Consider the following 27,204-nt stretch of genomic DNA (forward strand, 5'->3'; position numbering starts at 1 on the left):
GACCTTGCTCAGTCCATCCACAGTGGCAGTGAGCACTCAGTACCCATGGGGCATAGTCCCGACATCCCAGCCTTCATCTGCTTGGCATGACCCACCTCTCCCACTTTTTCTTGCATGGCCAGCTTAGTTCCCTCACTTCCTTTAAGTCTAGTACATGTACACTCAGGTTGGCCCTCCACATTGCCTTACTCAGCACTGCATACCAACCCAGGTCCTCCTTCCTTAGAGCCCCATTCCAGCCCCCTTCCTCCAAGAAGCCATCAGGCAACTCCTCCAGCACTGGCTCACTACCACATGAAACTCTGTGTTGTGTAGGGTACTGAGTGTGGACTTGGCTGTTTCTGGTGAGTGCTCAAGCCCCAGAGAGGAGAAAACAAGCAGAATGGAGGGGATGGCATGGTTCCTGCACCTCCTGATCCTAGAGGCACTGGAGTAGAGCCAGAAGTTGAATTGTTTTAATGAGGGGCTTTGAGAGGTTCTGGGTGCAAGCAGAGGCGCCTCAGGGCTCCAGGGACAAAGGATAGCCCAGTGTCAGGCTTTCTCCTGACTCTGCCACAGAATCTAGTCCTGCTCTGATGCATCAGGGCCTGGTGGCTTTAGGGCTATGGGAAGCAGGGCTGTTGGCAGAGCCATAGGTGCTTTTGTGGAGGGCATCACAGCAGAGGCAGTCCATAGAGCCCCCACAAGCAGGCTGCAGGATGTGAGCTGCATTCCAGGCTCAGCATGAGATCCCTCCCCCCAGGTTCCAGACACAAGTAGGACAGTCTTTGGGAGGGGGCCAAGGTCCCCCATGAGCAAACTGGGGCTCTGGGTGTAGAGGTGTGAGGAGTCAGGTAAAGCTATCCTCCTTTACATCAGGCGGTGGCACCTGGGCCCCAGGTGTCTACCCCATCAGAGTGTGAGCTCTTCAAGGGCCACCTTCTTCTGGCCTTGTCGTGTCTGAACACTGTCAGTCAGCCGACTCTGGCCTGGCTTTGCCAAGAACCCATGTGTTTAGAATGGCAAGGAGAGATGCCCAAGAAGCCAGGCAGGCATCGTAAATGAGGGCAGGGGCAATGGTGGGGTCCACGGGGAGGCAGAGGGTGGGAGTTCCATTCAAAAAGGGACAAGCTGCCAAGCCAATTGTTGCCCTGTGGGAGTGCAGGTCCAGGGATACCAGATTTTCCCAATTTTTCTCTTAAGGAACTAGGAATGCAGATTTTTATGTGAAATGCCGTGATTTTCAAATGTAAAAATTGGCAACTATAAATTATTGTCCCTTTGTTTGTTCAGATCCATTCTCTACCTGGCATATCCTGGCAGGATGAATTTTGTGTACAGCACCCTCGCCCCCCCTCCCGCCTTCCTTTCTAGATTCCAATTGGGTTTGGCCAATGGGCAGAACAGGTAGATCAGAGACTGAAAGGTGGGAGGTCAGAATACTTATCCCTGTGTTCCAAGCCAAGCCGCCCCCTTGTCCCCCAAACACTGAGGCCATGGTTTTGGAAGTGGCTCTATTCCTCTGTGTACTGCCACGGCTCCTGCATGGTGGTCTCTCTCCCAGGCTGTAGCTCTTGTGGTCTAGTGACCCCTTCATCCCTTCTGTTTCAGGCCTTGGTGTGGTAATGGCACCCCTGTTGCTAGTCTCTCAGTGCCTCATCATCCTTTGTTGGTTCTCCTCATCCCGTCCATGCAAATGCCTGTGTAAACAGTCCCTTCATTCTGAGCTCTCCTCAATGGACCCTTTTGAATGTGCCCTCTTTCCTGCTGGGAGCCATCAATATACTAACTAATTCAATTAAAAAACAAATCTGTGAAGTCCAAACACATCTGGATCCGCAGACTGGATCCCGTCGGAGGGAGCCCAGCTTGCAACCCTTGATGTATGCTCCTGCACTGCACCTAGGCAGCAGGCTGAAGCCGAAAGCATTACGCACACCTAGGCAGCGCTAGAGAGAGCCGGTACACAATGACCCCGAGCTGAAACCAAAGAGGCAGTCTAAAGAAGGGAGAAGCCTTGAGACGTGTCCAACCAGTTTAATGATCAATGAAACCGTGCAGATACCAAACTACAGAGCACCAGGGACACAGAGGCACGAAGGCCTTGGGGGAAATACTACAACATTGTCATGGGGAAAGCAGGATCACCTAATGTTGATACACGGGAAGGGGAAGTCCGCTGGCAGCTCAGACCTATGAGATTCCTCGGGGAACATGCATCCCACCCCCAAAGCAGGAGCGAGCCGGCCATCTTCACTCCCGAACATAAATTCTCGTGCAGACCACGTCGTCGGCGCCAAACGTCTGCAGAGAAGGAAAACCAATCAGTGCAGATGCCTGTGCAAAAATGTTTAAAGCATATCGCTAATAAGGCCACTCACTGCCCTGTTAGAAACTCTTTGTAACAGACATTCAATTTCCTGTGCTGTGTGCTCATGCTAAGTGCTAAGGTGTTTTTTCTTTCTTTTTTTCCCCTTAAGTTCCTTATTGGCAGAGAGGCACCTGGGGTATAGAATTATGTTATATGCAGTTTTCCGTTGCTTCTGGAACCTGTGAATGCTGACATAAGAAATACAAGTTTCCTGGCTTTGGTTTTGAAATTAAGTTGAAAGGGGGAGAAAGTCATATTGGACATTTCTGAAGTGGTTGTGTCTCTTTTCAAATGACGTAAGAGAGCAAGGGGCTTGGACAGCTGGAGCCATAGGGTCCAGCACTGACCAGCCGTACGGGATAGCTTTGGAGAGGGTGTGGAAGTGCCTTCCAGGAAGCAGCTGTCCAGCCTGGGAGACAGCCTGAGATGTTGTATATAAGTAATACTGAAGTCACCTGCAAGCTAGAAAATTGGACTCAGCTGCAAAAGCATAGCATTGGCATCGAGACCTTGCCCTGCAACTCCCAGCTGGGTGAGCTGGGGCACGGTCTTCCTCTCTTGGCCAGTTTGGGGACGGAGTGGGAAGGGAGTGGAGGGAAGGGGTGGAATTGAACAAGATGATCCCAAAGGCTCTTTCCAGCTAAAATTCTATGGCTCTTCGTTTGTTTGTTTGTTGTGGGGAGGACAAGAATCATTCCACGGACGGAGGAGGAAGTTTTTCTTCTGGCCTCTGAAATGATAACACCCATCAGTAAGCTGTCTTGACTGGTCCAACAACTAGCAGTTAACTCACAGGCCCACTCTCCCGGGCCTCTCAGGCAGCTGGGACGGGGACAGCAATATGTATGTTAAAAAAACAAAAATTCCCCAGTCTGTAGACCTGAGGTAGCTATGTTTGTTGGCAGATGTACATTTTTCTGCGGGAGGGTTGCTATCTTTCAGACTCTGAGAGGGGCTTGAGGCTGCAGAGAGCCCTGGACTAGGAGCTTGGATATACTTGGAGCTTCAGATTCTTGCCCCTCAGTCGTTCATGAGATGCTCTCAGAGAACATGTGCTGGGACATTATTCTAACATGAGTGTTTCAGGGAAATAGTCATTAGTGATTACTAAGGAAGCAAATGCCCATTGCTAGCTTCTTTTCTAAGTAGGGAACTTCTGATCACCCCGGCACAACTGTACTTGCTGTGGACACCTCTTTATTATCTCTGCCCCAGTGAGGAATGCAGAAGATTCTGGGGGAGGGGGGCAGGGGTCCCATCAGAATTCACCTCTCAGATGTCCCGACCTCTCGGAACCATGTCAGTGTTCCAGAACTCTTCGAGCTCTACAGACATGGAGTGTCGAATGGAATGCCAGAGTTTGGGCATCTGACTGTTTACCTGTGCTGTACCTACTCGAGCTATCTGACACCTCACCCCAGCCAACAAATGGCCTCGTGACACAAGAAGAAATCACCACATTTCCACCCACATTTGAAATGTCCTTCTCAGCCTGCAACTATGCTGAGGTTCCTGAAAGAAACTCTCTGTAGAATGTTCCAGAGTGGTTTGAGGGAGGATACTCAGTTTTCAAAAGAAGACAACTTATAGCCTGGGGCAATTTACTGTTGCCTCTGGGAGAGCTTATTTCAACTTAACTAGAATAATTTGCCTCTTGTTACATGGAGACAGCATCTCCCTACATTTTGGATTTATTAATGATAATAACCTTTGAAACAAAAGCCCACATTTCAGATCTCAAATGCCAAGAATTAATGCTCCCTTTGAGGCTGGTATGTATATCTGCTGAGCCAGGGAAGGACGCAGGGTGGGACTCTATTGGGGGATTTGGAAGTGGTGGAGTCCTCCTAGTGGAAATAGTAATGAATATCAAATTGTACGTACCCTGAAAAGAATCTAGTTACCCTCGTCATTGGCTCTGGCTCTTGGATACTACAGAGGTTAATAAAATCACACCTTCTCATGAAGCAGACCAAGCCCATTTAACTCTCAGCCACACTCAAGAACTCTAAAATCATCTCCCTTTTAGCTAACTGGTACCAGTGAACCGTATGTGTCTTTTTCTTCTAAATTTCTATGTCTCAGCTTCAAATTGCTCCCCCGCCCCCATCAAGTATTCCTCCCCTGGAAACAACATTAACCAGGTTGCAAAAGAAGCCAACTCTTTCTCTATGAAAGGAGACATCGTGTGAAATCATCTCAGAGGAGGACAAGAGGAGAGAGAGGGATCAAGCAGCCTCAGTTAGAGTAATAGAGACAACTCAATGTAGGGTCTTCTCACAGAATAAACATGTAATTTCAGGGCTGAGAGGGACCTCGGGGATCAGACTTCGGCCCAACCCCTCATTTTACAGCTTGGGAAGGGAAAGGCCGTGCCCAGGGCACACAGCGAGTCCTTTCCCAGCCCACCTCACCATTTTCTTTCCTGACATCCCAGAGTGACATTTGCTAAGATGGGGCAGGCAGGCAGTCTTAGAGGGGAGATGTTAACAACTTGCCTGCTGGAGAACAAAGGATATCATTTCCTGGTTACCCACTACAGCTTTTCCCTTTTCTAGTCTGGGAGAAAAAAGGTAGCTGCAAAAAATCTCAGTCTGTTCTGAAGCACAAAGGGAGAGTGACATAGGGCTGTCCCGTCCTCCCAGTCTTCCTTTGCCCCGGAACCTAAAATAAAGGGGGAGGAGGGGTGTGATTAAACTACAGGGGTGCCTAACTTGGCCTCACCCGGTAAATTTTGTGTGGCTAGTGCTGTTTAAAATGTTTCCGTCTGAATACCTTTAAGGTAGAGCCCACGGTCTCCAGTTCTAAAGGCCCCCCCCACACACTGGGTTACCCTTAGACACTTCCCGAATTAGCATTACTTGCCTGGCTCCAAAGCCCAAAGGCCGTTGGAGTTTGTAACTCCAGGTGGGTAAAAGTGTTCTCTAAGGCTCCCAGTGCTAACATACTAAAATTTCTGAGATCTTTGCCAGGCAGCAAAATGGGGAATTAAGAGAGAAAAAAAAATTCCTTCTGCAGAGTGAACAACCCTGGGACCTAACAGAGCCCAAGCATTCTGAGCTCTGCTGTGGGGGATGGGGGAAAGTTGGCTTAAAGTGTCACCAAGTCACGGATGGATTGGTTTGGATCGTGGCAGCGCTGCAGCCTGTCTAGCCTCTGCTCTGCCCTCTGAGCCACTCATCTCTCCTGTCAACCATTTAACAATAATTTCCTCTGACCTCAACTGTCATCTCGGGCTCTCTGCTCAAATTTTAACCCAGGGCAAATAGCGTCTCTCCCTGAATGGGTGAGTGAGGACGACGTTTGTGTGTCCCGCGGGCATCAGCCGGGGAAATGTGGGCTTGTTTCAGGGTCAAAGGACCTCACCAGGATGAGCTCGTCGTTGGCCAGCTCGCGGGTCCAGTAGGTTTTGGGGCCGTCCCCCTCAAGGAGAGTTTGTGTGCAGTGGATCTTGTTCTCATTCTCCCAAGTGGCTAAACTCTGCGGGCAGGAAAACCATTAGTGACATTAATTACAGTCTTGGCAGCGGGAGCAGAGGCAACAATGAGCACAGGAGAATAATTGCTGTGCAGAGAAGCAACACATGGTCCCTGTCAGCAGGGCACAGAACCTTCGCTGCTGAGCCTTATAAAGTCCAAAATCAGAGGGCTGGTCACGCATTTTACAGGGTATAAATATACCTTGTATTATACACATACACACGCACACACGCTCACGGAAACAGCAAAGCCTTAGGCATGCTTTACATCTCCAGGAATAAAATATAGAGCATGCAATGATTCATTTATGTCAAAAGGGACTACCCCTTCAAGCAATTTGGATATTAAAGGCAAGAACCTCCACATCAGAACTACACAATTTTAGACCGGTTAAGACACCATATTTGCAACCACATGCATAGTCAGCAGATCAGGAGCTCAGTTCCCTGCCCAGATTTTGGGATAACGCCTTCCTCTCCATTTGCGCTCATCAGACGCAGCACACAGCCTGCTCTGATAAATCTGAGTATCTCTGGCTGTGAGGATAAAAACACCGCCAATTTCCAGGTTACATCCTTCTAGAAAAATTGAAAAAAACAAAGCAAAACAACAACAATCTGAAGGGTCTTGATACTGTCGGAGGTGGGAGACGAAAGGAGGGATTCCCTGCAGTCTTCTCCAGCGTCTGCACAAAGCAAAGTGCTGTGCAGCTGGGCTGGGGGGCCCAGTACTGAATGTGTACATCCTCACTTTTTAACTAACACATGGGACATGTTCAGTAGGCAAGGCAGGGAGGAAGCCCCACTCTCCAGGCTGCCATGTGAACCTTTGATTTTTGATCAGAATTACTGTCTCTGGTAGTAGCCACCACTGGATGTCCCCAAATTGAGCCCTGCCTATTGCCAAGCCTTCTTCCTTCAACTCCAAGACCTTCACTCTAACCACGCTGTCCTGCTCTTTTGTTTTCACAAACAGTGCAGTCACCAGAGGCTGAGACTCTGCCAGCTCCAAGCCTGGAAATCATTTTCAGGCTATGCGAAGGCTGGGGGCCAAATATTGCCATAGGGGCCAGTGTGCTCCAGGGGGCCTGTGTCTCTGAGTCCTCCTCCCAAATCCAGTGTCCAGAGCGTCCCACTGGGCAGGCACCCAGGAGAGGTGAAAACAATCAGACAGGCACCACTTAGGAGAGATGAAAACAATTTCTCACTCTCTGGAATGTTATTAGTTTTTCTTTTTTTAAACACTGAGGAAAGGGAGGGAGACATTTTGTCCCTTTTTAAATAAGTGGTAGCAGTAGCGATTATTTTTCTATCTGTCCTCCAAATCCGTGAGTAACCAACCCTGTATTCTATTCCAGAGATCAACCAAATGCAATTTTTGCCCATCTAAAAAAGGAATATACAACCCCTTGCTTCAGTCCATTCCTTCATCCCCGGGGCCGATACACGGAGAAATACAAAACTCTTGCCCTTGAGGACTAGGAGAGAGCGCTTAGTCCATTTTCCCAGCCAGAATCTGCCTTGCTTTTGGAAAGATTCCGCCTTTCCTTGAAGGAATCAGGCTGAGGGCGGGCGGGAGAGGTGCCGGGGGCCACCGAGACTGATGAAACTGGATCCAGAGCGTTCCCAGGGGGCCCAGGGACCCGGGGGGCGGGACGTGAGAGCTGCCGCTCCACCTGCGACAGGAAACGTGGCAGTGGCGCGGCCCGGGAACCCGGAGGCCCCTGCAACCTCCACCTCCTGCGCCCTTGCGCTCGCGCCGCGCCGAGGGTCGCCGCAAAGAGCTGCAGAAGCCGCCGCTAGGAACGCGGCGCAACCAAGAGCCCGCGCTCTAAGCGCGGCTGTTAGCACCTCGGGAGGCGGTTTAGGGATGGGGTTGGAGGCGATTTAGGGATGGGGTTGGGAGGACTTTCTCCCGAGGCCAGGGCAACCTGGTTGCACAAATCCTCTCTGCAAAGAGCCAGTGCACACGCCCTGCCAGGAAAGCGCGCCGAGGGCTGCAAAGGGAGACAGGGGTTTGTCTGGCTGCAGTGGTCCACGGGTAGGGAGGGGGGATCCGTGAACGCTGCCCAGGCTCTGGGGCCTCACCTTGCACTTGCGTCCGTCCACTGTCTCCTCCTCAAAGCCTTCTCCGACCTTAAAGTTGATCTCGGTGGTGCGCACTGTGGTGGATGTCTTGATGTAGAACTGATCTCCATCCTGGCGGATCTCCACGTGCGGCTTGGATGCAGCAGCCACAGCCACTTTTCTCAGCATGGCGTTCACACCTGCGCAGGGAAAGATGAGTGCGCCACGGGCGCGGGTCACAGGGCCTCGCATCCGCCCGTCCTCCCAGGACTGGCCCTGCACTTCCCAAACCCTCTGACTATAGATAGGGGCCTTAAAACTAATCCACTCCTTCCTCTGCCCTCGCCCTGATTTTCGAGGCGAGGTTTCGATGAGAAACTGAGGCTCAGAGGGGGTAAGCGGCTTTCCCTGAGTAGCACAGTGAATTCGTGGCAGGGCCTGGTCCAAAACTGAGTCCCCAAATTTAAAGTCCCTGACCCTCCTTGGACTCCAGTAATAATCTCCCTTGCGATGATCTAGCACGCGATAAAGGCCGAACCGTCGGGGAAAGCGCCAAGCATCCAGCAAACGTTCGCTGGACGTGCGAGGAGTCCCGGCCTGTACTCGCCGCTCTTAGATGGGGTGCGCCTTGGAACTCGCCCCTATCTATCACCCCGGGGACTCCCTCCTGTCGGGGGTTGGTGCCCAACGCCCACTCCTTGCGGGTCCAGGGCACCTCCGGGCCGCTTCTCCTCGTCGGGGCACGCTGTCAGCGCCACCTTACCCAGCGCCTTGAGTAGCTCGTCAAAATTCTCGCTGCTGCGCATCTTCCAGGTGCCGGCGAAGTTGGGCATGGTGGCAGCGGTGGCGGCGGCGGCGGCAAGGCAGCGGCAGGCACACTCCGAGCTGCAAGGCGGAGACTGCCGCTCTGCGCCCAGCTCCGCGCGCCTTGAGTCGCCGGGAGAGCGCCCCCCACCCCCGCCCTGCTCCAAGTCCCGCCCCGCTGGCCCCGCCCCTGCCCCCCGCGGCCCCTACTGGCGCGAGCCCAGCTCCCAGCCCTACTGTGCCCCTACTCCGCCCCTCGGCGTTCCAGTCTCTAGTGGTGCAGGCCTGGTACCCGCTCTCCTACAGCTGTGGGTGGGGGGCGCCTCTGCTACCCGCCTCTGCCGTCCTTCTTTAAAGTGGGTAGTGGGAGAGGGTTAGATGGAACAAGATTGGCCAAGAGGGGATAATTGTCGAAGCTGGGCGATGGGGACTTGGGGAATCATTATACCATTCTCTTTACTTTTGTACATGTTTGAGAATATCCAAAATATAAAGTTAAAATAAAGTAGGTGGTGGGGCCATCAGGAGATGAGAACCACTGTCTCCCCACTCCTAGACGTGCTAGGTGTGCCCAGCCGTCCCCTCCCCTTCCAGTCCGGGATCCTATTCCGCACCCCCACCCCACCCCCGCTACACATACACCCTCGAGTAGGACCAATGGGAACGACTGGCGGGAAAGCCCCAACCCCCACGAACACCGGCCTGGGCACTGCTGCGCGGAACCCAGGATCGCGCGAGATTGGCCTCCGCGTTCCTAGGGCGGGAGGGTGCCCACGCCGCTGCACCTTTGTGGGTCGCTGTCGACGTACTGCGGGTGGAAGGAGTGAAGTGAATGAACTCCAGAACCCTGGGTAGGAGTGGCCTGTTTTGCAGAAAATGTGGCTTTGCGCTCTTCGGACAGGCAGAGTGGGAGGGCCAGGTGGAGGAAGTCTCCCTTCTCCCTTTGTTCCCCAGTACGCACCAAGCCTAAAGACCCCTCGTGTCTCCACTACGGGTGTACAAATTCTTCACCGCGGCGCTCAGAGCTCTCACAGGCGACCCCAAATTTTCCTTCCTGTTTCTTGCCGCTCTTCCGCCATCTGCGTCAGCCTCAGCCAAACTGCACAACCCAGGGTTCCAGAACCGGCCATGCACCTTCCCACCTCTGAGCCTTTGCCCATGCTGTGCCCTCTCCCTGGAATGCTCTTTTCCTCCTTGGGCTGCTAAACTCTTGCCTGTTCAGCAAAGTCCATCTTGGCGGGCCTGGCCGGTGGCTTAGTGGTTAAGTGCGGCACGCTCACTACTGGCGGCCCTGGCCGGGATATCCGGCGCACGCGAGGCACCGCTTCTCTGGCCATGCTGAGGCCGGGTCCCATATACAGCAACTAAAAGGATGTGCAACTATGACATACAACTATCTACTGGGGCTTTGGGGAGAAAAAAGGAGGAGGATTGGCAATAGATGTTAGCTCAGAGCTGGTCTTCCTCAGCAAAAACAGGAGGATTAGCATAGATGTTAGCTCAGGGCTGATCTCTCCACACCACACACACACAAAAGTCCTGGGGCCAGCCGGTGGCTTAGCGGTTAAGTGCGTGCGCTCCGCTGCTGGCGGCTGGGGTTTGGATCCCGGGCACGGTCTGATGCACCGCTTCTCCCGCCATGCTGAGGCCAAGTCCCACATACGTCAACTAGAAAGATGTGCAACTGTGGCAGACAACTATCTACTGGGGCTTTGGGGGGAAAAAAAGGAGGAGGATTGGCAATAGATGTTAGCTCAGAGCTGGTCTTCCTCAGCAAAAACAGGAGGATTAGCATGGATGTTAGTTCAGGGCTGATCTTCCTCACATAAAAAAAAAGTCCATCTTTATGCCATCTCTTTTGTGAAATTCAGTTTCCTCAACACATGTGATTATTTTTCTCTGAACCCGCAGGATCTGTGTTTGGTCCTGCTCTTGTTCAAGTCTTAATCCTGCTGTCAACTGAACTCCTGGAGGTCAGGGATTGAGTGTTTATCAACTTGTTGTCCATTCCTCAGGCTCAGCCAGGTGGGACCCAATAAAGAAACCTCGATTTCAGAAGGATGTAAGTGCCGTGCAGCCCAGAGGTGTGGGGGTGGGGGTGGAGATTCCCAGAGGGGCTGTAGGAATCTGTGCTGAGTGCTGCCAAACAGGCCTCTGGACCTCTGGAGGTGGCTGGGGCTGGGTCCGTGCCCTGAGGCCCTGAGGAGCTGTCTTAGTAAACAGCTGAGAACAGGAGAGGGGAGAGGGGCCATCACCAGCTGGAAAGGGGTGTGGCCACCTTTGTTGACGTCAGACCCGTGCAGTCACACAGGGCCCTGTGTTTAGGAGGGCCTGCTGGTTGGTTCAATGCTCTGTTATTGCTATCTTGAAATTCTTAATCATTTTTGAACAAGGGGTCCTGTATTTCCATTTTGCTCTGGGATCTGTAAATTATATAGCTGATCCTGAGTGTGGGAGGCAGAGGATAGGGCTGCCACAGAATCAAACCCACTTCACAGAGGGTCTGCTGTCTCTACAGTGGGGGCGCAAAACAGGGGTGCCATCCAGCTAATGCAAGCCTCCACCCCCATCCACCACTCCTCCCCACCAAGGCTTCTGCCACCTTAAGACCAGGGCTGGGGAGGGGCTGGAGTAGGAGGCTGGAGGGCAGCAAAGTTGTGAGTCAGGACCATAGGGAAAACGTGTGAGGATAGTCAGAGAGCTGTGGATGAGGCAGAGGGGCCTGGCAGGTTTTGCAGCAAAGGCCCTGCGTGGGCATAGGGGGAAGTAGGGGCAGAGGCAGGAGGGGGAGGAAGTCACTGTAAAGGAACAGAGAGGATGGGGCAAGCAGGGCCAGGCGAAGGGGGTCCACCCCCTAGGTTCCCAGGTTGGGGCTGCTGTGATGGGACAATATTGTGGGTCGTGCAGGCACAGAGCAAGGGTAGGAGCAGGGTCTGGAAAGGGGAGGGCACAGCCAGTTCAGCATTAGAGTTTGAGGTGGTCCTGGGGTCCTTGTGAGCCCCTGTCCTTGTTAATGAACTTCAGAGGTGGCCAGGGCACACAAGAGGAGCACGGACTTCTCAGAAGCCCCAAACCTCATCAGGGGACACATGGAGTGGAGAGGGCAGGCTCCCGTCACTGGTCTGGCTACTAGGGGAACCCCAGAGCCAAGAGGGCAGCTAAAACACCCCCGTAGTGGTATTTCCATGGACCCAGCCTCAGGATCCAGAGCAGGGTTCCTGCTGGGTAGAGATCCAGCTCTCAGCCTGGGCCTCAAAAAGGATCATCAGAATCATCCTAAATCCTCTGAGCAGCCCTGCCCTCTCGCATTCCTTCTTTTATTTTACCCTTTCATGAAATAACTCTTGCCAACCACCTCTCTGAGCTCGGTCGAGGCTGGGTTCAGCTCTGGGGATAGTGACCTATCAAGGCCCCACAGGTCCTGTCTTGAGGGTCCACTGTTTAACTCAGGGAGAAACCTAGAAAATCTGTGATCACTGTGTGGGCTCATAGTGCCTGGGAGGTAGGCCTTTAGCCCAGCCTGGGTTGAGCCTTAAGAGTTGATCCAGGGGCACTAATGGAAGCAAAGGGGTATGATCAGAAAGAACATGTGCGAAGACAGGAGCTGTAAAACAGGGCTGTGTGTTTGGGGGACCCCGTGTCTTTCAGCGTGGCTGGGGTGCATAATCTGAAGGGGGTGAGGCAGGAGGTAACTTAGGAGGTGAGCAGAAATCACTCCACTAAGCACACAGGGCCACAAAGGCAGGTTCCCAGGTGGGCACACGGAAGGGTTTTAAGCGGAGGTGAGCCATGGTCCTATTGCATTTTTTGTAAAGTTGCCACTGCTTCAGTGTGGAGAATGGATCAGAGGGGGCAAACATTGCCAGAGGCACAGAGAGGCCATTGCCCTGCGTGGAAAGAGTGAAATTGAAAGCAGAGAATGTAGACTCTTCTTTTGACAAGCAAGGCTGTTTAGTGGATGGGAGAGAGAGATTGGAAGTTATGAGAGGAGGTGGCATCCAAAGGACTATTTGCAGCCTCGTTTGTTTGCATTTTGGATGGAAGAGATTTGATACTTATAGGCTGAAGGCAGACACTAAAGAAGAGGTAGAAAATGCAGGAGAAATAGAAGATGGATACGGGTGGTAAAAGGGGGAGAGGATGAGACCCAGAGCACAGGTGGAGGGTCTGCCTTGAGTAGGAGGGAGGCAGGAAGTAAGGGAACTGGACGTTAAGGGTGTTCCTGTCTAAGTTCTCTCCTTTCCCTGTTAAGTAGGAGATAGTCTTCTGCAAAGAATGAGAGGAAGGTTGCAAGGTGGGGCTCTTGGTGAAGCCTTGGAAGAGCCCCTTCTGGAAATGGGAGAGGCGACTCAGGCTGCACAGAAGTGGTCTGGGCATCGGGCAGGCCTCCAGTGAGGCCTCACAGGACTGGGGCTGACTCCAGCTCTCACAGTGGAATGTGCTTTTCTCCTGCAGCTCCTGGACTCCAACACATAGGTGACAGAATGGTGTATGTGTGAACTGATGCAGAGTAGGACAGCTGAGAGTGGCAAGAAAGGGCTGAGGTGAAGGACCAGGGGTCTGGGCAGAAGAGGGAGTGAAGTGGAGCCAGGAGAAAGTTTAGGTGGGGAGAAAATGGAGGGCTCAAGGCCTGGACATCCTGTGAAGTTGAAGAACGTGTATATTGGGGGCTGGCAGGAAGATGGACTTGGTCAGAGATCAAGATACTAGAGTTTAGGATAATGATGAAGCCATCTTGAAGATGCTAGTGTACATATGAATCTTAAAGAGGAGCGTCTGGTGTGCAGCATTCTCTGAACCTGTCGAATCTTATATCCACAACGTATCCTGCAGGACTGGTGTTCCATAGAGCCCACTTTGGCCAATTCCACTGAAAGGCCATGGGAGCCATGGAAGGGTTTTAAGGGGAAAAGTGACTTGGTGAGATTTCGTCTTAAACAGATCCCTCTAGTGGCCTGTATGGAGGATGGACTGAAGGAGATTAGAGCTGATGCGTGGAAACCAGTGAGGTGTCTACTGCAGTGGTCCAGGCAAGAGATAAAGAGGGCATATGCTTGAGGAGGCATCAGATTGAGAAATGTTTAGACAGTCAGATCAGTAGAACAAGGTGACTGATTGGATGTTGGAGGTGAAGGAGAAGGAGAAGTATGTGCTGGGTTTCCAGCTTAGAGGAGGCCAGGATGGTAAAAGCACCAATCCAGACCGTGGTAGACAATCTCATGGGAAGGATGCGGAGCTCCACCTTGGATATAATAGCTTTGAGGTTCATGGGGACATATAGGCTGAACTGTTTGGAGTATGAAATTCAGTGAAACAATAGGAGGGAGCATTCTGGAAGGCCTCTAGGATGAGGAAGTTAGTTTGCCATAGTATGGGGGCTTTGGGGGGTAGAGAGAGCCTGCTATGGGGTGAAGGTATGGGACAGTATGGATCACAGCATTTGAATTTGGGGGGGTACCTCAGGCTTCAGAGTGGAGCTCTGGTGGGGCAGTGGAAGGCCAGGTGACAGGGGCTCAGTGTTCCAAATGGAATTCTGGTGACACATGGTCTGGGCTATTGGCAATGCCCTGCCTGGGCGGCCAAGAAGGGGAGTCAAACCCTAGGCCCTTACTGCTTAGTCCTAGGACATTCAACTGGCATTAGCAGGTAGGCAAAGGTGACTTCTTGGCTGAAGACAGCTACACACTGTCAATCAATTCTATGTCTGTGGGATTCTAGCACATTCCCAGGGTGCCCTCTGTATATGTTGCACGCTCACACATACGTGCTTATAGTTGGGATCTCCTTTTTGTTTTGGCTGGAAACATTGATCTTTGAATCTCTGGAGCAAAAAGACTCTTGGAACATAAGATCCGTGAGTAGATTCACTCACTCACTCAGTGTTTTTGGAGGGAACACTGTGGGCCAGGCATGGGGTTCATGGCCCTGGAACTTACAGGCTGGCGGGGGTTGGGGGATAGGGGGAAGACAGCTGCACCAAGATAAAGTTTGGGACGATATGCTAAGTGCTATGAAGGGGGAAAGGAGGCACTTCGTGAGCGTAGGGGAGGGCATCTAACTTCTGGAATGTCTGAACTTCCTAGAGAAGGTGACATTAAGCTTAAGCAGGGCTGTGAAGGGTGAAGAGGATTTCAACAGGCAGACAAAGGGAAAGGACATTCTGGAAATAGCAGAGGTAAAGGACTGAAGCCCCTGAGGCCCCTTACAGCTCCAATGGGGAACAGATCTGTAGAAGGGGCTCCCCTCCGAGTCAGGTGGCCTTACCTTAGGATCCAGAGATACCAGGGTCCAGGCCAAAATGGGTGTCATCAGCTGGCTGCAGTTGCCTGTGAGGCCTGACCAATCCCTGGTGTTTCCTCTCCTGATGTAGGTTTCTCAGGGGCAGGGAGCTCACGCCTGGGCCCTCTTTCTGAGACCCCTTTGTTCTCTGGCTGGCAGCTCCTGCCTTCGCAGACCCCATGTTGCCAGCTCCTCCCAGGCCACTGACCTGAGTCCCTATCAGGGCGTTTCTGCTGAGCTTTGCTACTTTTGCCTGGAGGCACGCCAGAGCTTCAGCCTCCCAGGGGCCTACGGGCCTGGCCCCATACCCATAGGCAGGCCGAATTCATGCTGGAAGAATGGGGGTCAGAGTTCAATCCCTGAAAGCTGGGGGCTCTGAAGAGGGTCCCAGTGGAGGTCTTGGGGACAGCTCTCTATAGTGGGGACCGGGGCCACTGAGCCAGGACAATCTCGGAGTCAGCAGAACAGAACAAAGAAGAGCTGGATTCCTGGGGAAGACTGGGAGTGGGGCTGCACTTGCCCTGCTGGGTGGGTTTCTTCTAGGTTAATGGAGTGGAAGGAGCAGCGGACTGGGAGTCAGAAGGCAGGCAGTGCCAGGGCTGAAGGGGTCCTGGGGACCGTGGAGTCCGGCAGTAGAATGCATACAAGTAGCTAACGTTTGTTAAGCTTTTATTATTATTGAGCCAGGTGCTGTAGTAAGTGCTTCATGAATATTCATTCATTCATTCTTTACCACTGTCCTATGAGTGGTACTCATTTATAGATGAGGAAACTAAAGCACAGGAGGTAAAGTGCCATGCCCAAGGTCACTCAGCTGCTTAAGACAGATCTGGGAGGTGAACCCAGGTGGGATGGCCCCAGATTTGTGCTCTTATCACCCCTACTCTGCTGGTTTGTTGTACAGATGGGAACCTAGAGGTGCAGAGAGGGTGTGCCCAGCCCCAAATCAAACAGTGGAGCAGGGTGGAGCCCTCTGCACCCACCAGCCTGTGGAAGATCTCTGGGGCCTGGAATGTCTGACCACCTGAATGCTGATGAGGACAACTCTGCTTAAAACCAGGACCAGAAGAAAGGGGTGTAGCAAGTCCATGTCTCTGTCAACCTGGGCTTTAGTCCTAGATCGCCGTGGAGTGGCCATACACTCCATCCAAAATGCAAACAAACGAGGCTGCAAATAGTCCTTTGGATGCCACCTCCTCTCATAATTCCAATCTCTCTCTCCCATCCACTAAACAGCCTTGCTTGTCAAAAGAAGAGTCTACATTCTCTGCTTCCAATTTCACTCTTTCCACGCAGGGCAATGGCCTCTCTGTGCCTCTGGCAATGTTTGCCCCCTCTGATCCATTCTCCACACTGAAGCAGTGGCAACTTTACAAAAAATGCAATAGGACCATGGCTCACCTCCGCTTAAAACCCTTCCGTGTGCCCACCTGGGAACCTGCCTTTGTGGCCCTGTGTGCTTAGTGGAGTGATTTCTGCTCACCTCCTAAGTTACCTCCTGCCTCACCCCCTTCAGATTATGCACCCCAGCCACGCTGAAAGACACGGGGTCCCCCAAACACACAGCCCTGTTTTACAGCTCCTGTCTTCGCACATGTTCTTTCTGATCATACCCCTTTGCTTCCATTAGTGCCCCTGGATCAACTCTTAAGGCTCAACCCAGGCTGGGCTAAAGGCCTACCTCCCAGGCACTATGAGCCCACACAGTGATCACAGATTTTCTAGGTTTCTCCCTGAGTTAAACAGTGGACCCTCAAGACAGGACCTGTGGGGCCTTGATAGGTCACTATCCCCAGAGCTGAACCCAGCCTCGACCGAGCTCAGAGAGGTGGTTGGCAAGAGTTATTTCATGAAAGGGTAAAATAAAAGAAGGAATGCGAGAGGGCAGGGATGCTCAGAGGATTTAGGATGATTCTGCTGATCCTTTTTGAGGCCCAGGCTCAGAGCTAGTCTATTGTAGATATTTACGGCAACTCCCCTTCCCATCAAAGAACTTTTATAGCAGATCACAGGACTAGAGCTAGGAGAGGGGTCCAGGCAGAAACCCCCAAAATGACCCAGGCTGTTTGGAGGGGCCCCTGCAGATGGTCCCTGACCAGAGGAGGGCATGGTCAGAGCCCCATTCAGGTGAGTTGAGATAGGCTCTAGCCTTGAACTGTGGATTTAAGTGCTGAGAGGGACTTGGAAATATCGCCTAAAGCCCAAAGATGTTAAGTGACTTACCCACGATCCCATGACTGTTCTTGGCAGAGCTGGGACCTGCGAATGGGTGTCTGGGTCCCCTGTTGGAGCCCTTTGTTGCTCAAAGTCTGTAGTATAGTTTCTTCCCTGGGGCCTGGAAACCACTGTCGTGTGCTGTCATTAAAGGGGTCATGGCCTGAAAGCATTGGGCTGACTTTGGGTCCCTGTTGTGAAATCCAAGGTGTGTCCAATTCTGGTGAACTGTGGGAGAGGCAAACAGGCTGCAGCTGACTCCGAGGACCAGATGGTTCTAATGAGGGCAGAAGGGAAACCATACCTTCTTGGAAACCACCAAAGGACCAGCAGAGGTAGTGGAGGCAGGACCCTGCTCCCAAATTTGCTAATCCCCCCCCCTGTGCTGTGGACATTAGTCAAAGTGATTGTTAGCTGGGTCTTTCAGGGCAAAAATGTTGGACTTGAGGTTGAAATTACCTTCCATTTACTTCCATCGATGCCCATCAGTGTTTTTCACCGAGTGGTTGAGACAGTGGAGTGTAAGGGAGGGTAAGGGAAAGAACACGGGCTCTGGAGTCCTGGGGACCAAGGCTTGAGACCCAGCTTCTCGTTAACTAGCTGTGTGACCTTGGACCAGACCCTCAAACTCTCTGAGCCTTGGTTCCACATCTATTAATTGGGGGTGATATTGATACTCGTTGACCTCATGTGGTTCTGGGAGGATCGCATGAGATAGTGGATGTGAATGGATACTGTTAAGGGCAATGCCTCTGTTAGACAGATGCCCATGCATTGTATACTGTTAAGGGTGATGCCTATGTTAGACAGTGCATGCACGAGCATGAAATGATATATTGTCTACCTGAATGTGAATGTGAACATATACACACAGGTCCACGGTTCTTTATTCAAATACCTTGGGGCCAGATGTGTTTCAGATTCTGAACTTTGCAGATTTCCAGAACTAATATGATACCCCATCATCAAGCACCTTAATATTACCGCAGAGAAACATGAATAGTCATACGAAATTGGATAAAGAATAAGTGGCCTCATATCACTTCAGGTCTGATCATGCCTCCTAATAAGTTAGGAAGAAGTGTGCTGTTTTCAGAATGTATGGGGTTTCAGAATTTTGGAAAGGGATTGTAGACCTGTGCCATCACAGCTATCTTTATTGAGTATAACATCCTGTGTGCCCGGCACTATGGCTGGTGCTTGACACACTTTTGCTCACTTAATCCTCCCCACGTCCTGCGAGGATGGAAGGTGGTGTCCGCTTCATGGGGTGAGCCATGTGCAGGGCACTCCCTCCGGGACTTGGCTGTGAATGGCCACATTAGCCAGGAGTGTCGAGCTGGAGAAGATGTCCTTGCTAGGAGGGCATCCTGACGTGGGGCCCTGCCACGGTCTTCTCACTCTTATTTCTCCACTCCCCGAAGCGTATCTTTAACATCAAAGCAAGGACCACATCCCATTAGCCCACTGATTCAATGGCTGCTTTTGTTCTTTCTAAAATTTGCTTGGCCTTTGTTCCAACAGTTTAAGTTGGGCATTTCTTTTGTTCCATAGATGTGTGTGTGTGTGTGTGCGCCAGCCTTTGTGTGTCTGTATCTGGGTGTGTGTTTGTGTGAGCTTGGTCCCTGGGGTGGGGTGGGATGTGTCTGCCTGCCTGTGTCTCTCTGCTCTGTGTGTGTGACTTGGTGTGTCTGCCCACGTGTGTCTACATCTTTGCGTGTGCAGAGGCCTGTGTGTCTGTGTGTTGCCGAGTTAGGGTGACCCACAGTCCTGATTTGCCTGGGACTGGAGGGTTTTCAGGATGTGGGACTTTCAGTGGTAAAATGGGAAAGTCCTGGGCAAACAGGGACAAGTCGGGCACCCTATTTCCATTGTAGTCTGACTATCGGGATATACATGCTCTGTGACTGTGCTTGGTGCATACGCTTCTCTGTGCTCTCTTGTATGTGCCTGTGAACTGTGGATGCGTCTCTGTGTGTGTTTACTCCGAGTGTGTGTGTCGCTGAGTATCTGACTCTCTGTGCATTCCTCTGTGTGTCCGTCTACGTGTGTTTCAGCCTCTACTTGTCTGTATCTGCGTGCACTGGGATGTTCTCTCTGGGTTGCCTCTGTCTGTGTCTGTGAATCCCCCTGTGAGCCTGTGTCTGAGGGGGCAGGTGTTCTCAGAGGGGACACTGGGCCCTCTCCAGGTGGCCCTGTCTGGTTCACGTGTGTCCCTGCTGTGGGCTTGTTGCCAAGCTGGCCCCAGCCTCTCCATTCCCACTTCCCATTGATGCCTCTTTCTCAATCCAGCTCCTCTCTACCCTCAGGCGCGTCCCCAGCACAGAACCATTGCAACAGACCATTCACTGTCCCAGTCCGTCCTCCAGCGGTCACTGTGACCTCCGCTGTGACCCGGCCGCTCTATCTCAATGCTCCGCTTTGTCGGCACACCGCGGTCTCCTCCCTGCTGCCCAGCTTGTCCCTCTCAGCACCCGCACTCGCTCTGTCTTTCCCGGTGTCCCAGTGTTTCCCCAACACCCCATGTTCCTACAGCTCCCACTTCCCCCCAACCTCTATTCTTGAAGACCCACCTCCACATCCCCTGCTCTGTGAATCCTTCCCTTTCTCCCCCAGGCAGAGTGGAGCATTTCCTCCTCTGCCCTCCCACAGCCTAGGGTGGGTTTCACCAGAGGGGGTGGGAGCAGAGGAGAAAGAGAGGGAACTCACCATATATTGAGCCCCCAGGTGCGAGGCACTGGGCTAGGCCCTGTGCTGCACTGTCATTCAATTCTTATAACCATCCTGTGAGGCAGGTGTCCTCATGGCTGTTTTTCAGGTGAAGGAACTAAAGCTCAGAGAGGCTGAGGCACTGGCCCAAGGCCACACAGCTAGGTGGCTGTGTGGTGGCACTGGTTCCAAAGTCCAGACTCCCAGCAGGCTGCCTCGTCGCTGCCTTTTTTAACTGCTGGTGTGTATGTCTGCCTGACCCACCAGCCCATAGGCCTTTTGCGGGCTGAGACCACGTCCAATTTGTCTCCACATCCGCAGTGCTCAGTGCAGGCCTGGGCGCCTAGCAGGCACTCCATAAAGTTTACTGAACGAATGCCTGCTCTTGAAAATGACAACCTCAGCTTTCATTAGTCTGATTTATGCAAGGGCTGGGATCCTCTGGGCTGCAAGGCTGGGGAACGGGTGGCTATAATTTATCAGAAAACATGGCGACTGTTCCAGCTTCCCTTTCAGTGCAAAAGGAGAAAATAAATTGATGGCCAACAGCCCTGCACCGGGAAGGGCCCCCATCCTTGCTAACAGTGCACAGCATGTGACAGAGAGGCCCTCCGACCGTCCCCCACGTGGGGCCATCCACCTGCTGCCTGGAGGTGGCCACAGGGGGGTCAGCTGCCTCTCATTGATCGCCTTGCTCAGGATGCCAAATGGTGCCTTTGAAAGTCCATAAAGAAAGAGACACCCATGCGTCCCTGATCAATCACCTCTTGCTGCCCCTTGTGCGGCACGTGCGGGCGCAGCACAATGCCTGCCCGTCACGGGTGCTCAATCACCATTGCAGGATTAATGGTTTTTCAGATGAGAGCAACACCCACCTCCTTCTCCCTCGTCCTCAGGCCAGGCGTCTCCAGGACAGTGCTGCAGTGAGCAGAGAAGGCCCCAGCTCCCTGCGGCCCTCCTTAATCGAGATTGACGGATGTGGGGCATGTGAGTCTATAGAAGCCCCCGGGCTCCTGCAGGAGCCTGAGCCAGCTCCTCCTGGGGGCGGATGGGCAGGACAGCTGCCTCAGCCTTCCCAGATGTCCAGGGGAATCCATTCTCTTCTCCCCCTCAGTGAAGCAGCTGGGGGAGCCCTGGGAGCCCCACCTGAGGGGCTGCAGGCCCCAGGCCGGGCTGTCAGACCACATGGCCCCTGCTTGGGAAGGCCTTGGAGCATGAGAGCTGGGGCACTGGCTTGCTTCTCCTTCTTCCCCCCACTGACAAGCTCAGTGCCCCCTTCTTTCTCCTAAGGCTGCCCCAGCCTGGGCTTGAGTGATGAAGAGGGTTTTCCTGGCCTACGATAGGGATTGCGTTAGTGCTGATAACTTGAAAATTAATCATCATAATAAGACCTGCAGGGCTGCTGAGCGATACCGCCCTGCATTCCAGCAGCACCGCGCTTCCTGCCGAGCTGCAATCATGTCCTCATCTTCACGGCTCCCAGAGGCCCTGCAGGATGTGAATATTTAATTAACGTCCCTCTCCTGCTCACTGGAGTGTTTGTAAATATGATTCATGGGCCATATTGTTACCTCAGCTGAGCACTCCCGGCCTGCTTCCGTCGTCTGCCAGCCTCTCTCCGGCAGAGCCAGCTGTCTGGCAGCTTAACCCCTCCACGTCCCCCAAGAGCTGCCCACACCCCAGTGCCCACGCAGCATTGAGCATCGTCCTGGGGGGCGCTGGGCTTGGACACAGCCCACCTTCCCTTCCACAGAACCCCGGGTGGAAATCAGAGGCCAAATTTCACATTGCTTTTGGACCAGTTAGTTAACCGGCCTTTGAGGAGGGCCCCCCAGCAGCAGAGGCCTGACTCAGGCCAGTCGCTCTCCGGAGCAGGGAATGACCCCTCCCCCACCCCAAGGGAAGGCATGACTCCTCCCCACCCCCCACTTAGAAACAAATACCCACAAGAAAACTGGACGACTACTACCCAGCACCTTCCCCCCAGCATGAATGAGCAAGATGCCATTGCTCTGAGGGAAAAGCTTCAGATGGGGGAACAGGAGACTGGGGTCCTGGTCTGGCTTTACCATTATGTGCTTCCCTCCCAGATAGTCAGGGCTGGGAGGGCTAACTCGCTCACTGTACAGAGGGGGAACCAAGGCCCCAAGTGGGAAAGGGACACAGTCAAAGCTGGGTTAATGGTGGACCTGCTGACTCAGCTAGGGGCTTTTTCTGCAACAGAGTTTAGAAATGAACCATTTTATTCTTTCAGCTCAGTTCCCAGATTTGCTCGGTGGTTATCACTACAGGGAACTGAGGGAGGGCACTTCTCAAGACACAGTGCAGGCAGGAATTTTTTTTTGTTTTTTTGGTTTTGTTTGTTTTTTTGTTTTTATCTTCTCGAACGAGTGTCTTTATTGCTTGGATTGTACAAATACGAGGAATGCGGAAAAGCCAGTGGGGAGGAGGGAGAATTGTCAGATAAATGACATACACACACAAAAAAGAAAAAAGACCCCCCCAAACCAACCCCCACCCCACCCCAGGATGTCTTTCTGTGAACTATCTACTACAGGAGGTGGGGTAGGGAAACCAAACCCACAAAGACAAAATTCCAAACACCCGGAGATATTGGGAGTGTGAGGGGGGAAGGACAGGGCAGCAAATGTGCCTCAGCCGTGGCTTCCCCACCAGGTCAGCACCCCTCCTCCGGCAATATAAGTGGGTTCACCCAGGGGGTGCTGCAGCCATGGTTGGTGGTCGTGTGGTGGGCACCAAAGGCAGCTGGTAGTCTGGGCACATCCTCAGTCTTGGGGTCTATCATGGAGGACTGTCCTAAGCTGTCCCTGTACCTCCCTTAGAGCCCAGGCAGGGAGGACTTTGTGGGGTATCCATTTAACACCCAGGAACGGGCCCTGAGGACACCACAGGATGGGCCTTCCCTGTCCTCACAGCACTCGTACCTCCCTATGTCCCTTCTGCCTCTGCCCCCGCTGGGCCTCGTCCTCATTCTCGAGGAGGAGCCTCACGGATCTCCCAGCCTCCAAGTCAGTCTTCACTCGGCAGCTCACGGATTTGACTGCAGCATCCCCTGCCTGAAACCCTTCTGCCTGAAACCCTTCTACAGCACCCCAGCTTTGGAATCAGGTCCCCACCCTGGCCTCAAGGGCCTGTCTCATCTGGGTCCCTTCATCCCACTTTGCCTCATTTCCCGCTATGGTTGCTGCCTGGAAATCACATGCCTTTTTACCCTTCTTTTGCTTTGCACTGCTCTGCCTCATTCTGCCTGGCAAAACTCCCTTCTCACAATTCAAAACCAGCTCACATGTCCGCAACTTTGGAAGCTTCCTAGATCACGGCCTCTGCATCTCCCCCACCACACCCCGCCTCCCACAGCTCCCTGTCATACGCTCTCAGAGCACTCAGCCTATTTATTTATACATCTGTCTTTCCCTCAGTCTGATAGCAGCTCTGTGTCCAGTGCCCAGCCCAGGGCATGGTACAGAGTGGACTTCAGTGATGTCCAATGAGTAGATAAGATAGTGAATGACAGAGAATTTTCTAGGCAGGTTCTCAGGCTGCTTGCACACATATGCATTTCCACTTAGCAGCTGTTCTAGGGGCTGCATGCTTCCCTCCCACCCCAGGCTTTGTCTGCCCTACTCCTCAGGGCCGGGAGCCCAGGGGCCCTGGAAGAGGGAGGGGAAGGGGCAGAGGAGGAGAAGGGAGAGGTGGTGCCTGGAGCCCCATGCATCTGGAGCCCAGGCCCCATCAATGCAGTCCAGTGGGAGGCCCTGGGGTCTGAATGGCTGAGGCTCCTTATCTATCCCTCTCTCCCTGGGGGTGGGGCAGGTGGTAACGGTGGTCAGGGGCCTTTGATCGTTCTGTGTGTCCTGCCTTCCCCATGGTGGAAAGAAACAAAAATACGATCCCAGGAAGTTCTGCGGGGAAGCACCTGGTTTTGTGAGATGTGGGAGGCACTCAGGATGGAGTTCCTGCCTTCACCCAAACTGGAGGTTCCTCTGGGCTCAGGTGACCTCATACCTTGGCTGAGGAGGCCTTTGCCTGCCTCCTACCCTTTCCGCCTCCTTGAAATGCCGCCATTACTGATTCTGCCTTTGGCTTGTCCTTAACAAAGCTGTGATGCCCCTGTCCTACCTGGCCTGGGTGCCTCAGAGACAGGGAGAGTGTATCTTATAAGAGGAGGTGGGGGTTCCCTGCCTCAGTCATTTTGGGGGGCACAAATGAAGGATAGCAGTGGTCTGCTGCTGGTCTTCAGGGAAGCCAGGCCCAGTAGTCATTAGAGCCATCCACCCCAGCCCATGAGAGGGATCGGACTCACTAACTCATTAACGATGACCCATCCATCTTGGCTCTGCCCTGACACATCCATGGCCCCTGACAGCTGTCACGACTGTCCTGGAGGCATCATCCTCTGTGTGGGGCGGGGGGTAGCATTGTCCGGTGGGAGAATGAAAAGTCTGCTTGGGAAATTTCTTTATTGTTTCAACCACTTCAAAACCACAGAATGCTGTGGGGTCGGGATGGAGCGTGTTGGTGGAGTCGTGCAGCAGACTTGGGTTTGATGTGGGCTGCATCGCTCTCCTGCCATGTGGCTTTGGGCAAGTCACTTCCCCTCTCAAGGAGCTCAAGCATCCTCCCCTCTACAGTTTGGAGGCAAACCCCTTCCTTGATTGAGTGTTTGTAAAGTTAAGTAAGACAATGGATGGGACCTGCCAGCACTGCCCACCTTTAAGATGCCAGGATTGTTACCCTGAAAATGGCCACCGTCCTGCAGTTCACGTGCTGGGCTCACTTTGAAAAGTGGGCCAAGCTAGCCTGACCCAACAGGTTCGCATCCTGGGCCACAAGTCCTTGTGTGTGATTTATGAAGGGCCTTTGGAAACCAAGTCCAGGCATTGCCAACTTTCTAGAGGGGCACGAAAGTGATCAGTAATTGATGAGCTGTTTAATTCCCCAGTTGTCTGTGGTCCAGTCACCTGGATGGGGCTCTGCTTGCTCTTGTATAGATGTGGCTTTGGGTTGTCGAGCTGTTTTCTGAGTTTACTGACCCTGGACCTCTTCTCTCCAACCCCACAGCAGCCCTCAGCAGTGCTCACCAGAGACCCTCCAGTGGGCAAGTCCACTGCCAGGTATTAAGTTGTGTGGGCACAGAAGGGTTTCTCAGCTCTGTGTCTGAAGCCTCAGATTCCCAGGCTGGACTGGACCTTAGGCAGCTGGGGGAGACTCGCTCATCACGTGTGCACTCTGCCTGCACCCCTAGAGGTGCCCCCCACCCCCAGCAGCGCAAGCCACTGAGGGCCAGCGGCATAGCCTATGAGAAGCCCCTGCTCACCCACCTTCCCTTTGGGGGCCTCAGGCCTCAGCCCGTGGCGGCAATACAGAAATTTCAGAGAAAAGCCATGACTGGACCATGCTACCCGCTCCCTGAGCTTCCCACCGCCAGCACCCAAGCTTTCCTGATGGGACGGACACATTTGAGTTCCTTCCTCCTCCTGGTTTCCCTTTTGGGGATAGGTCCTGGTCTGTCAATGTCCAGAAAAATGTTTTACAGAAAAATTAGAAAATGGAGGAAAGAAAAACAAACCACTGTTTGCATTTTTGTATTTCCTTCCAGTTCCCCTTCACATCCATTATGGTGTGATCACACGGTACATGCAGTCATGAACCATATATTTTTTCTTAGTTTTATAGCATAAGCAGTTTCCATGCTGCTCTATGGTGTTCACTTTACTTTTTTTTTAATTTTCAAAAATAATACAATGGGATGATTCAATATTATAGAGCTTTCTATTCTGTCCCAAGGTACTAAATTCAGTTTAAGCACAATCAAAATGCTAATAGGATTTTTCATATTTGGCAGGTTGGCTTGAAAATTTATATGAAAGAATGAATATACAAGGATAACCAAGACAACTTTGAAAAGGAAGAATAAACAGGAGGAACTTGTCCCACCAGATGTAAAGCATTACCTTAAAGCTTTAGTATTATAAAACCATGGGAATTGGCATAGGAGTAAACAAACAGATCAGTAGAACAGATTTGAGAGTCCAGAAAAGTTTCGTCCATGCAGATGTAGAAATGCAGTACGTAAACAAGTGGCCCTTCAGACATGATGCACTTATATGATATTCAAACATTCCAGAATTAAGTACCTGTCTCCTCCTCCCTTTTCCTACCAGCTTCAGAGTCTTCAGTGTGGACCACTGCATCGTGAGACACTAATTTACTTCACAGCAGTCTCCTAGTGGACATTTAGGACTTGCCCATTTTTTAACATATGAGGGGCAATGCGATGAGCACCTATGTCTCTGAAGGTTTTTTCCTTCTGTTTTTGGATTATTTCTTTAAGAAACTGTCCCAGGAGTGGGAATCCTGGGGCAGAGGGTAGGGCTACGTGATGGCTCTTGGCAAGTCCGCCCAAAATCCTTTCCCAAAGGGTTGGCCTTCGGTCATTTCATTCATTCCTTCGTTTACCCATTGGGCTCCTACACTGGTGTCAGGACTAGGGACCTGGGTCAGACATAGCACGTACAATTCAGTCAGAGGAGAGACGAGGAAACGATGGTCTTCAAAGTCAGGCAGAGTGAAGTCACTCAGTGTGTCAGCACTTGGAGCTGTGCGTCGTGAGAGTCCAGAGGAAGGTTCCCCAGGGTTAGTGGCATTTAGACTGGGCTGCCTTCCCAAGTTGGGTGGGAGGTGGGCAGGATCACAGAGGGCCTCTGGTGCCAGGCCAAGGAGTTAGGACTGTGCCCTGTGTTCCCTGGGGAGCCATGGAATTGATGGCTGCTGAGTGATGTTGCAGCAGCTTCCTGGGGTGGCCTGGGGGCAGCTCCTCTGGCTTTGGGTCCTCCATTTCCCATCTCTGTTGTGCTGCTGGCTCTGCCTGACCCTCTGAAACAAGACAGCCTCCTACATCCAGCCCAGCCTCAGGCTCAACCTCTAAAAGCCCAGAAATGCACAAAAGCCCCATTCTGCCCTCTCTTGCCCTCCAGAACCTGCACCTTGTCTCAGGGGCACTGAAGGTGTGTTTAGTTGGATGTACACCGAATAGGGTGGGGGTCTCATCCTGGCCCTGCTGCTGATTCCTGAAGTGACGTTGGGCAAGTCCCAGGCTTTCTCAGGCCTCACTTTCCCCACCATAAAGTGAGGAGTTTGAATCAGCTGGTCTGAGAACTCTGTAAGCCTGGACCTAACACAGTGCAAATGGACCCCCACTCCACAAGGTCAAGCATCAGCTTTAATGGAAGAAACACTGGCATAGGTCAAGCAGAAACCCCACCTGACTCGTGTGGCTTCT

The 27,204-nt window shown here is 52.5% G+C and overlaps 1 protein-coding gene across 1 annotated transcript; it reads right to left on the bottom strand.

Annotated features, from left to right (window-relative positions):
• Positions 1 to 2,000: 2,000 nt before the first annotated feature.
• On the bottom strand, positions 2,001 to 8,813 carry CRABP1 (cellular retinoic acid binding protein 1). The gene is made up of 4 exons (XM_004421868.3): positions 8,659 to 8,813; positions 7,917 to 8,095; positions 5,717 to 5,830; positions 2,001 to 2,283 (listed from the first exon to the last, which is right to left on the bottom strand). The coding sequence occupies exons 1-4, from the start codon at positions 8,726 to 8,728 to the stop codon at positions 2,233 to 2,235; spliced, it is 414 nt and encodes a 137-aa protein (XP_004421925.1). The 5' UTR covers positions 8,729 to 8,813; the 3' UTR covers positions 2,001 to 2,232.
• Positions 8,814 to 27,204: the final 18,391 nt, after the last annotated feature.

The sequence above is a fragment of the Ceratotherium simum genome, chromosome 3 (genome assembly GCF_057802395.1).
Source record: "Ceratotherium simum simum isolate JZ-2026a chromosome 3, ASM5780239v1, whole genome shotgun sequence".
Taxonomy (NCBI): Eukaryota; Metazoa; Chordata; class Mammalia; order Perissodactyla; family Rhinocerotidae; genus Ceratotherium; species Ceratotherium simum.